The sequence below is a fragment of the Ptychodera flava genome, chromosome 6, assembly GCF_041260155.1.
Source record: "Ptychodera flava strain L36383 chromosome 6, AS_Pfla_20210202, whole genome shotgun sequence".
NCBI lineage: Eukaryota > Metazoa > Hemichordata > Enteropneusta > Ptychoderidae > Ptychodera > Ptychodera flava.
The window spans coordinates 17130327-17143008 of record NC_091933.1 but is presented as its reverse complement, the minus strand read 5'-3'; the positions used below and the strand labels follow the sequence as shown (position 1 = coordinate 17143008).

At 38.0% G+C, this 12682-nt stretch overlaps 1 protein-coding gene across 1 annotated transcript; it reads right to left on the bottom strand.

Moving 5' to 3' along the window:
* Window positions 1-2805: 2805 nt before the first annotated feature.
* LOC139134995 (uncharacterized) lies at window positions 2806-11254 on the bottom strand. The gene is made up of 5 exons (XM_070702147.1): window positions 10741-11254; window positions 6855-7594; window positions 6132-6264; window positions 5080-5221; window positions 2806-4683 (listed from the first exon to the last, which is right to left on the bottom strand). The coding sequence occupies exons 1-5, from the start codon at window positions 11011-11013 to the stop codon at window positions 4562-4564; spliced, it is 1410 nt and encodes a 469-aa protein (XP_070558248.1). The 5' UTR covers window positions 11014-11254; the 3' UTR covers window positions 2806-4561.
* Between the last annotated feature and the right edge of the window lie 1428 nt (window positions 11255-12682).

Genomic DNA, 12682 nt, shown 5'->3' with positions numbered 1-12682 from the left:
TCCTTTGCGACGTGGCATGTTATCGACGGGGGGGGGGGGGGGGATGATAAGCCGTATAAGTGGAGCAATGTATAAATTTGAAGTGACGCACCTCCTCCTTTGGTCAGGTTCGATAGATTTTTCTGTGAACACTTGCGTATGTCCGTGTGGATATCAGTGCATACAGTATCTCGCTCTGAGCTTCATCACTATTTCTCGACCGTCATATTTCGAACACAACATTTTTACGTAAGGGACTGGTCAGTTTCTTCGGCCTGGGGGGGGGCGGTGGATTATTTTTTGCCGACGTCAAAAAGTGGCTGACCCCCCTATTCCAAAATTTGAAAACAGGGTGACCCCCCCTATTCCAAATTTCAAAAACAGGGTGACCCCCCCCCGGCGCCGACATAGGTAAAACAAAAGGTGAACATAAATTATATATATATATATATATATATATATATATATATATATATATATATATATATATATATATATATATTTTACATTTTACATATATTTATATTTTAAATAGTCATTCTATGTTTTAATGAAATTGTTGACATGTCAGTTGTAAGATAGGAATTTCAAAGTGTCAATCTTAAAGTTTGAATACAGTACATTTTGAATGAGCTGTATTTGAATGAGCTGTGAATGTATTTCACACTTTCTATGCTTAACCAGATGTCCTGAACAGTTGTACAGAAATGGATGTCAATCATTAAAATCAAAGAGGAAAAAGCAGTGAATCAAAAACTTTGATGGGTGTTAAGACTTGCCAACCATCCAATTAAATCTCCTGAGGAGCCATAGAGAGCTTTTTTTAGCCAAATCTGATGTGTACAGTGTCTGAGAGGACCTTCTCTTGTAACATTGAAACCATAAAAGCACAGCTAATAATGACAAAAACTGCCTTTTTTAACTGTTATTTTGTTCATAAAAAAGCATCTTTCTACAGAAAACCTGTGAAACAAAGGAAAATAATTGCATCAATGAGAAGGAAAGATATCTTGTCATTTTTCTATCTCTAAAATAAGTCACTGTATCAAATATATATTGTGAAATATTTGTGCATGTTGCTTTCTCATACTGAATTCTCATAGAGAGAACAGAAAAGTATCAGGAATTTGTCATGCTTTTCATATGAAATGCAGATTTCATAATGGTACACTTTCACTTAGCAAACATCAAGATATCTCTGAATTATTAAAGTATGGCGCCCGAAGGGCGCGCCGAAAAATATGAAACATCCTGATATCTCTGATATATATGCCTTGTATATTAACGTCATGCACCTGAAGGGCATGCTGAAAAATGTCTGATATATTAAAGTAATGAGCTTGAAGAGCACGCTGAAAAATATTGAACATACAGATATCTCTGATGTATGTATGCTTGATATGTTAAAGTTGGGCGTGCTGAAAATATGACTGATTATTATTCAAGTTACGCGCCCGAAGGGCGCGCCGAAAAATGCAATGAATGATGAAATTTGTGGCTGAAACTAGCATTTTAGGCAATGATGAGCCTGTTTCTAAATTCAAAAACACACTGACCCCCCCTATTGGGCATTTCAAAAACATGGTGACCCCCCCTATCACCAAAGTCAAAAACAGGGTGACCCCCCCATGAATCCACCGGCCCCCCCCCAGGCTGAAGAAACTGACCAGTCCGTAACAATCATGTCGTCATCCATGCCACATGTACGATGTGTTTTTGTCAAGCTGTTTCATTAGAAGACCAAGTTCATATATTGTAACCAGCTTACATGTGAAATTACGAATAACTTTTTATTTGACTTTTGTTCAATGTGCACTTTAAATAGCCTCGAAACAAATACAGTCGCTGCTCTTTGCAGAAGAGGGTTATTCATAAGGACATTTGAATTATGATTTATGTTTGTGTTTTGACCGCTCGTCGATGCAAGTGATTATGCAACCTCGCTCAAATTAATTTCAGAGTACCTGTATGCCAATTGTGAAGGTTGGTCTTCCTATATTTATAGTTTCCGTATGCTTAATTATGCCATTCATAACATTTTCCACGTTGCACCACGTTGCACCACGTTGTCCGTGAAATGTAGGGCCTGTATACACAGTGCTGGTGATAGGTAGGGGCAAAAGCTATGTAAGCTATGATGCCGACACTTCAAAATACTTCAAACCAATGGCATACCTATGGCGGGATTAATTTGTCATGTATTTCGTAGGATGAGTTTGTTTGCTCAGTTGGAGAATAGGTAATTGCCCGTTGGATACTTGGAGGTTGATCGTGCCGGACTAGTCACGTGATACTTGAGTAACAGACAAGGTTGTCTGTGCTTGAGTAAATGAGTAGATGACCCTGTACTAACATTTGTTGATACAATTGAATTCAAAACACTTTCCACGCGAATATGTAAAGGACGAGAGTGTATTGTTCCGGCTTAAGAAAGCAGCCACAACGCATACAACATAAGCTTACGGCCTGGGGGTCGGAGGAATGTGAGGGGGGGGGGTGTCACTCAAAAAATTCAAAACTTCTAGGGTGTTGCTCAAAATGTGGAGAGAAAGAAGGGGGTTACTCAATTTTTTGTGCGAAATAAATTGAAACACCTTCTCAAAATTTTCGATGCGAGAGGGGGGACACCCCTTCTCGTGCTCTCCCCCTTAGGGTGCTCTAACAGTTTTACTGGTAAAAGACAAATTGATAATACCTCTCAGATTGCACTACACTGCACCATGGCGCACATCAATTTATCAAAGTTTTTCACAGGATCTAGGACAAAACTGTACTGTTGTGAATTCATCCTTTATTATCAAAGAAACATATGAGTGCAAAATAAATTGAAACACCTTTCAGATTGCACCATTACATACATTAATCTCTCAAAATTTTCGATACGAGAGGGGGACACCCCCCTCTCATGCTCTCCACCTTGGGGTATTCTAAGAGTTTTACTTAATAAAAAATTAAAAAACCTCTCAGATTTCACCGGACTGCACTATTGCACACATCAACATCTCAAAATTTTCCATGCAAGATAGGGGACAGCCCCTCTGACACCTTCCCCCTCAGCCTCTCACGTGTTCTCCAACTGTACTTTCAAATTCTGCCAAGTCAGATATCTTTGTGAAAACCCTGTCATGATACACATCCGAATTAAACAATATACTATAATATGGTTGGATACTGGTTATAACGTGAGCTTTTATATCTGTATTTTGTTGTGACTTTGCCATTTATTTTGATTAATTCACCTTTTCGTCTGTCATGAAATAAGCGATGATAATCTGGCAGGGTACACCAGGATTTGAAAGTCTTTACTATTGCTGTATTTTTTTAATTTTACGGATGCATATATTGGTATTTAACTTCTCTAAGTTGGGGGGGGGGGGTCAGTCAAAATTTCAGAGATTGACAGGGGGTTACTCAAATTCATCATGGTTGGCGGGGGGGGAGTACTCGAAATTTCGGAGTTTCCGATGAAATTCCTCCACCCAAGACCGTAACTAATGACAGCTCCCTTACATTTGGGATATTCTCTGAACTTAGAGTGAACTTATGGACACGCCAACGTCAGCTGTTCAGTACATTCCTGAACCCGCTGCATCAATTTCCACGTGGTTGCATTTGCGTAGTTTCAAGAATATCATACAATCGTACACTGCAATAGACGTGCAAAATTATTTAGAAAATGTAAAGCGTAACGCTATCATAGTTCTGTGTGACAGTTGCAAATAACGCTGATTGAATATGAATGTTGGGTGACCATAACCTCAATGTGACGTTTTACTCTATAATTTTCCGTTTACCGAAAAAAATGTACCATCAAGTTTTAGGGTTTGAAGGGTAAAGGATCCAGGTACCTTGCCAAGTTTATTGTATGGAAGAATGTTCGTGTAGTTCTGAACACTAAATCGAACTCTACAATTATGAGTACGACATGTTTATAATCTTCATAACGTGATCAAAATGATCATGTATTATTAACCTATACTTAAATCTCATAAATTATTTCCTTACACGATGCATACTTTGTACTATTCATAACTCAACGGTGTGCAAGACGTCGTCCATTTTTACTCAATAATCATGCAAGACTTGAATCGTTTAGCATTGCTATCGACCATTTGGTGAATTTTAAAGTTTGGTTGAAATCTCACCTTGAGCAGCAACTCGTAGTATAATCTTGAATTTATGTTCGTGTCCCAGAGCTTACATACCTGGGTCTCTATACAACTTTTCTTAAAACGTGTGTTTACTTTTCCAAAGTTACAAATGTAAGAGAAGGCCTCATGTATTCCGTCCATGTACGATTTAGTTAATGTATCTACCTAGGTATGTGTTCAAAGCAATCAAAAATTGACCTCAAAAATATGTGACCTACAACTGAGATTTCTTCACTTGCACACTTTTACACGGCAAAGCTGAGTAAAAGTTTACACACAATTTTATGAAGCCCGCAGTGCAACGATATCATACTACATCCATTTGTGTACCAGGACACTTTGTAGAGATACAACACTGCCATGCTATGCTTCCATTGAAAGCACAAAATAACGATGACAAGTCCCTTTTCCATTCCCTGCTCTAAAGATCATCATGACACAGTGTAATACGGATAAAGGTTGTCAGGCATGTACGCATGGTTATGCCACAATCTTTCCTCCACAACCGTGTCACTCCATGATGACAGACGACTGGCCACAAAAAACGTTGACACTGAAACAAAAAGTAGCGGACACAAAGTCAGTGATGAAATATGGACATCTTAGATTACAAAGCACACATGGTCAGGCAGCATAGGCTTTTTTACATCGTTATTTGGAGAACTAAAATGGAACTTTCTTTTAATGTCAAACAGTCTCAACTTCTTCTGTTCCTTAAATCTAGAAAAAAACTACAGACACTGATAGAAACACAGCAAGAGTTTCTAAGGTGTTAAACAGTTTCAGTCTCTAAACAGTCTATTTATTAAGTCATGTTTCTCTACCCAAGTACTCCCTGGTAAAAGCATTACAAGTACAAGAAGTACAGGATAGTTCTCATTTTGCAATGAAATTACATATATGGTGCGACAGCTCGATGCTTTGCAAAACTTGTGACTGCCTCACTCACCTTTACAAAGTTCCTGTTCAACCAAGGATAGTCTGTAGTTATCGCCCTTTAATTTCCACGCACCTGGTATTGAGCTGGAGATCAGATCGCTGGCCATATAAAACCTTGGGATTGTTGAGTTCAGGTGTTGAATGACCGCATTCTACAAACGATATTGAATTGAATTGAATTGAATTGAATTGTTTATTCAACCAGATAAACGGACAATTACAAGAAAAATATTACAGTCACTGTGAAAGTATGACTTTATCTGGTTTGGACCATAGAAATAGTCCATAAGGACTAGTCGAGTCCATGGCCCACTACTCAGCTAATAACTGCAATCAATGATGCCATAAAGGGCTCAAGTAAGACAAAATACATATCGGAGATAAAGAGGAAATAAAATACATTAGATACATAAACAACTCAAGAAAAAAGATACATATTGTTATATGTTCATTAAGTAGTTTCTTAATTCTACTTTGAACCTTTGTCTACACGTTATTTGCTTAAATGAAGAAGGTAGAGAATTCCAATGTTTAATTGCTGCATACTTAATGTTGTGTTGTGTGACTGTAAGCCTTGTTTTAGGAATACAATAATTGCTATGCTCTACTGATCGTGTATCTACATGGCGAGGAGTTCAAAACAATTGTTAATAGTGATTGGAAACCCGTTATTTTTGAAATCAAAAAACAAAAAGGCAAGAACAGTAATTACTTAATTTAAAAATATGAAGGATGTTTAGTTGACGAAAGAGGGGATTTGAGTGGGCATGAAAATCAGAAAAACTAAATAATAGTAATATGTTACTAAGTTACTTTACTTTTCCAGACAATAACTTAAATAAATTATATGAGTCAATTATCTGCCATATATTCTTGTAAACTATGTTGTCACACACACACAAGACACAAATGCATGCATTCATCTTACATGCTGACATGTTCACAGAGATCCGCACGTACACCGACATGAATTAACGTGTACCAAAACTAGGAACATTCCCACATTCACACACCTATGCTTGCACCACATCCATCCATGCACACAAAGCCGATAGGTCTTACCCCTGATGACATAGTTGACGCAAAATAGACAGACGTTGCGTTATACTGTTTCATGTATGATAGCAGTACTTCTGAGACATTCCTCGGGGGCATTTTGAACATGATACATGCCTTCGTGTGCATGCGATCACACCTGCAAAAGAGAGAGAGAGAGAGAGAGAGAGAGAGAGAGAGAGAGAGAGAGAGAGAGAGAGAGAGAGAGAGAGAGAGAGAGAGAGAGAGAGCATGAAATATTTCTTCCATCCTTAGTTTATATGCTTGTATTTACAAAGGGATTGTAAATTGAAGAAAACGTAAATTGAAGGAAATTCAATCATGAATGAAATTGACTGACTAATTCTGGATATTTGGGATAATGTTTCAGTGTACAAATTCTTGAAAATAGTCCGAATATTCTGTTACCTTCCTAAACAGACCAAGAAAAACGAAAGTAGTTTTATCAAGTATCGTAGCGCTTTTTATATGATAAATATTCAGTGTACAAATGAATGTTGCAGCACGCGATGTTCAGAACGCTGATATTCAGAATTAGTATCAGTATCATTGGGTTTCAGCAAAATGCTGAAGCTTAATGACCAAGGTTTCAACAGATGTTCCATATCCACATATCATATGCATTCCCTGAACAGACAGAAGTCCATCTGGAATGTAGTAGTATGTAGTAGCAAAATGCGTTGTGAATGTGTCGTTTCAATTGACGAAACACAAACAGTAAGCCCATACCAAAACTTTTTGTACTCCGAGTTAAACCTCCAATGAACGGCAATATATGATCCGCCGCCGAGGAATTCCTGAACGAAAGCATTTGCGATTCGGCGTATAGATGGGGCTCTTTTGATATACTCGACAAAAGTCAGAATGTAGTCGGAATAGGTGAATCTTTTCCACATTCCATATGCGTATACCATCGCAACACAGCGTGATTTCGAGTCAAACGTGTCTTGCGACATTTCCAGAAACTTGGGGAGAGGCATGTTATTTTTCGGTATGTCCTTCACCGGTAAACCGATCACGGTTTCATCATTGCCGTTGAGATCCGGGAATTTGATCCCCGTAATATTGCTGTAACGAGAGTTGATATCTCTGTTAAGAGCTCTCAGAGTGCCAAGGTATTCTCTTTCTGACATCCCCCAAGTATGATTAATTGCATGGAGCACTGCCTCGACTCCTCGTGGACACTGCGTTTTAAATTCCTCCACTGTTGCTACTGGTAGCAGTTTCCCTAGCAACGACACGTCAAGAGTATCGTTGAAAGGTCCGAAGTCGTCAGCGACGTTTCTTACAAGGGTGAAGTGGTTATAGAACGGGGTGAGCACGAGTGTTCTGTTCCTGTGCAAAGCAAAAGCGATCGTGGACTTTAAAGCTTGGAGCTGGTTGTTTGGGCCTTGGTTTCCGAGCATGACGGGTACGAGGTATTTCCTAACCACCTTTACGTCAGTTTTCGGCCTTAAATGAGTAGAAGTCTGTAAGCCAAACAGAAACGAGAATTGTTTGAAAAATAAAAAAAATACAAAATCTTTTTTTCTGAACGAACCATCAAACGAACACCTACCAAAACAACATTAGAAGAAATTAAGAAAATGGAGTAAACACACTTGTAAACAGGAAAACAACAACAGTAATGATACATCGAAACGAAAGGAGCGATAAACATAAAAATAATCTATACTATGAATTGAGAACAGCGCTACCAGTAAGACAAATATTAAAATACACTCATTTTCATCCTTGAGATATCCTTAATGCTGATCGATGTTGCGAACTTTCCGTGTACTTGATCTTTACTGCAGTCGACAGAGATTCGAACACATTCTGTAAGGCTTTTCTCTTGTATTTCCTGATGCAACCTGTAGTGAGAGCCCCACCACTGCCATGAGATTTTCTCATCTCGACAAAGTACATTTCATAACTATTTGCCTGTTGAGTATGAAATCAGCCTCACCAAATTTTAGATGTAGGCCCCCCTATTCATTGTTGTATATTAGTAATAGAATATGTTAAATTTAATTCTATAGTGCTCAGTTTTTCTACATATAATGAAAGCTTTCTTTAAATTCTCGCAAGATTGTTTATTTGCAAACTTGTATTTAACAATATAAAATCTCTCGAGAGTTTGAAGGTTGTCCAGATCTGAATTTCGAAGGAGTACATTTGATTTGAGCTTCGTAACTTTCAGTTCTTAGTGAATTTGAATCTTCTAGTCATTTAAAACACTCCGTTGAAATTCTGTATGGCTAATTTCGGTTTAGGGCTCGCAAAAATGCGTGTCCGGTACGACCTAGGGTTAAAGGACGTTAGGATCTTATGAGCAACATTTATATAGAAGTCCATTACTCATTAGTCATATTTCATTAACAAGTCTTACTCCGCTATTATAATCCCCCATCGCTGTGTTCACAAATAATGGGAGAGGACGGAAGAATACGGGAAATATAGAAAATTTTCCACCATGTTTCAGATCTGAAATCATTGATGTGATGAGATTAGTGGAATAAAAGTCTATGTATTTCAATGTATAACAAAACTTTACCACTGTGGTTACTAGTCATTCATTTGCTGAGACAACATAGCGTCTTTTGCCCTGGTGAATACATTTTATGGAACGAACAACATTAACGGCAGGTGGGGGGCGGGAAAAATTGGTGTTCAAGGAGGCCTTAAAAATTCCAGAGCACCATTATGGGGCGTCTAACTTTTCACTCGATGCAAATCATTCTGATAAATCACTCTGAACGGGGCAGAAAACAAATATTTCATAAACCTGGTTATCTAGTGAAACAGCTGGTTTTAATTACTGACGACCATAAAGAGTTTGTGCTTGTGAACACTATATGCTTACTGTCAAAGTGTGGGAATGAAAAATGACAGCAACAGTTTACTATTATGGGCGTACTAAATTGCAGACGATGCGATGGGAAAAAAAAACGTTCGGGATAAAATACTCATTTATTTAACCATAGACCCTCGAGAAAATATTATCCATGTGAAATGACAGTTTTAGGCGAAATTCCAAATTTTATTTAGGGCACAAACGAATAGTTCCGAGGATAGATCGGATCAAAAACGTAGGTACATCATTTCCCAAGTGTTTCAAAGTAAAAAGTCTGAGCCGGTAGGAGCAGTCTAGTAGAACCTGGAAAATACCAGGCCTATGAAAATACTATAGGTTTTTCCAAGAGTAAGTTTAAAACCAAAGCTCAAATGTGATTTGTCCCACAGACCCAGAGAATAGTACCTCGTATATGATTGAAAAAGTTTGAGAGTACGAATATCTGTCACCGAGGCGCGTTTATTTCATAGGACTCCGACTTGAAATGTGTCAGAATTTTCTTGGAATTGTATTCAAGATATACCAATTGGTAACCTTTTGTCTTTTTGGGAAAAGGCAATACTATTTAGTAAAGCCCTGATAATGACTGCAAAATTCATGATTTTAGCAACATTTGTCCGCAAATACTACGATACGTTTTGTACACAATTGTAGCGACTGCAGACATACTAACAAAGTAATAATAAGCTTATCGGACTTAATGCAAGGATTTAATCAACTTAAGACAATTAATAGGTTATCTGAGTTGACCAAACGTTTACAAGAAATGCTTGTGTCGCGGGGGGATTTTTGTTTGACTTCACAGTGAAGTTCAACTCTTGCGTAGATTTGTAAATTTTAGAATGTAATTCTAAACATTAAGTGAGGAAGTCATCGGCTAATTACTCAAAGATTTTTCTGACGGTTGGGTACCTTGCTACGCCATGATTAAATCGAGATATAAGCTGAAAAAACAGTCCCTTCTGAAGAGACCCTGGCTGAAGGGACCATTTTTTTTACTCTATGGTCACTATAGAAACGAAACTGCCTTACAATCCGAACCTCAAACATCCATGTATAGGTTACATCACAGTCCCTCCACACACCGACGGAGGGAGAGACGGTGGTTATGGCAATCAATAAGTTGAATGGACCATGGAGCTGCCAAATTGGTAGCTCCCATGAATGGAGTAAATGGACACCTGTCTTCAATCAGTCAAGTGTCATTTACCACAAATTGCCACCGTAATTGTGAACACTTTTCGAAATTATAAGTTGTTATTGGTCGTCTATTAATATGAAGTGAATAAGTAGAATTTAAGACTTGCAGTGAGTGACGCAACACCAATCCTTTGAGCAGATAGTTAAGGGAAGTAGCTATTGAGTCTAACCTTGGACTAGGCTCAAGATAAACGCATCGATTAGGCTTCTCAAACTTCAAAGTCCAAGTTAAATGGGAAGAAGTATTCGATGAACTTGAACGGAAACTTGTATATTTTTATTAATTTAGTAGAAACTGTCACATTGGTTGTAAACTTACATATAGAATATTCAATTTGATCATTGATAAGTTGAGTATTAGTGTACAGGGCACATATAACAACTGCAGTATTATATTTCCATCCTTTTGGATCAATGAACCTTATCAGGTTGATCTGCTTGTTTGCTTGAATACACACCAAAGGCACAGACAAGGTGCCAAAGGTAAGTTGAACTCCCGGGACCGGGGAAGGCAGTTGTCCGAATGATAGGGGTTTGTCAATACTTACGTTAGCATGAAGACGTGAGTTAGAATATTACCTGTGATTTTATGGAAGTGGAACCAGCCCTTTTCTCACCATGGAACAAGTTTGATGAGTCGTTCATTCGAGCCACCGTCACGCCAGTACCGTTCTTCCTAATCACGAATTCCGATGTACCCCTTGGACCTTTGCTAGTCTGAGGTGCACGAGAACCTTCTTTCCTTTCCACAGAGTGAAAGTTTACATGAAGATTCAACCACATCGTGTTCAGCATAAATGATATCACCGTTACCAGCAGCACGAAGAGAGCATAAGCATCTACTATCTTCATGGCTAGGCTGAAAGTGGCTGAGAGCGCAGGGCGACCCCTATGGTCATGTTCGACAGATTACCTACGAACTCTTGCGTATGACCGTATGGATATCAGTGCATGCTGTATCTCGCTCGTGCTTTCAGTCGTAAATAGTGATGAAGCGAGCACAGAAAAGTATCGGTGTTTTAAAATTTCGCGCATGGTACACTCTTTGTAAACAGTCATAGCCAGAAATCAGTGATAATTTGAACTGGTACTGTACAACACACTAGTGCCGAATGTCATATTTCGAACACAACAGTTGTTACATAACATTATGTCGTCACTCATACCGCATGTACGATGTGTTTTTGTCAAGCTGTTTCATTGGAAGACCAAATTCATATATTGAAACCAGCTTAAATGTGTAATTACGAATAACTGTTCATTTGCCCTTGTTCAATATTTGATGCACTTGGTCTAGAACAATATGTCAGAATAGGGCAGGCAATTCATGATGACATTTGAATTATGATATATGTTTGTGTTTTGATCGCTCGACGATTCAATTGATTATGCAGTCTTGCTGAAGTTAAATTTCAATGTACATATATGCCAATTGTAAAGATTGGTCTTCTTGTATTTATAGTTTCAGTTTGTTTAATTATACCATTCATGACATTTTCCTCGTTGCACCACGTAGGGGAAAACTAAAACGAAGGGGGAAGGCGAAGGGGAGGAGAAGGGGAAAGAGTGAGCCATAAGCTTAGCTTTGGACAAATGACATATAGATATTTACACTACTATTACTCATCACAGTTTTCCAAACATACCAGGTAGAAGGTTTGACTTTTGACAAAACTATTAAATTATTATTAAATTATTTTAGTTCGTCCCTACCATGATACATACAAGTACAAGACCAGACAGAGACATTAGCTTTCACTGATGCTGTGAAAAGCGACAAGACATTCACGGTTTTATTAGAGAACACTTGGATACAAATATAAACCCATGAAATATTATCCTCACATTTCAGGAATTATGTGATTGGCTGAAAGAAGGATGTTGGGTACAAAATATACAAGCAAAAGACTGAAGGGAGCAAATAACTGTCACCGAAGCCCTGAAGGAGGACATGATATGTTATTGGGAACACTTTGATAACAATATGCAAAAATGACTTATGTTATCGGACGAAGGGGAGGCTTTGTGTACAATGCAAGATATACAAGTACCAACACCATACTGAAGGCGATACCTATAACTATCATTGATGCAATGAAAGGGGATATGATAGTCACATAATTTTTAGATCACACTTATAAGAAACCGTTCGAAAGTGAACTATGTTCTCACAATTCCGGGAATTATCATGTGGGCAGAAGGGGAGGGGGGGGGGTTCTGTACAATGCATGATGTGAAAATGATATTTCACTTTAGTATACTTTTTACCATAGTCTTCTCCAAACACGATTGGAACTAATTTGGGATAATTGAATCTTCGTATTTTTCAAATTTCTTAAAAATGTTAGGTGCCCTACAGCTGAATGTTACAATATTACAAACTACTCATAAAAAACAAGTCTGTAACTTAAAAAGAAAAGCAGATGAGCTTACATTTGCAGCTTTAAAAGACATCACTGTATCATCCAATTATCCTAAATTTGTTCCAATCGTGTGTTTCTTATGACTGCAAACATTATGT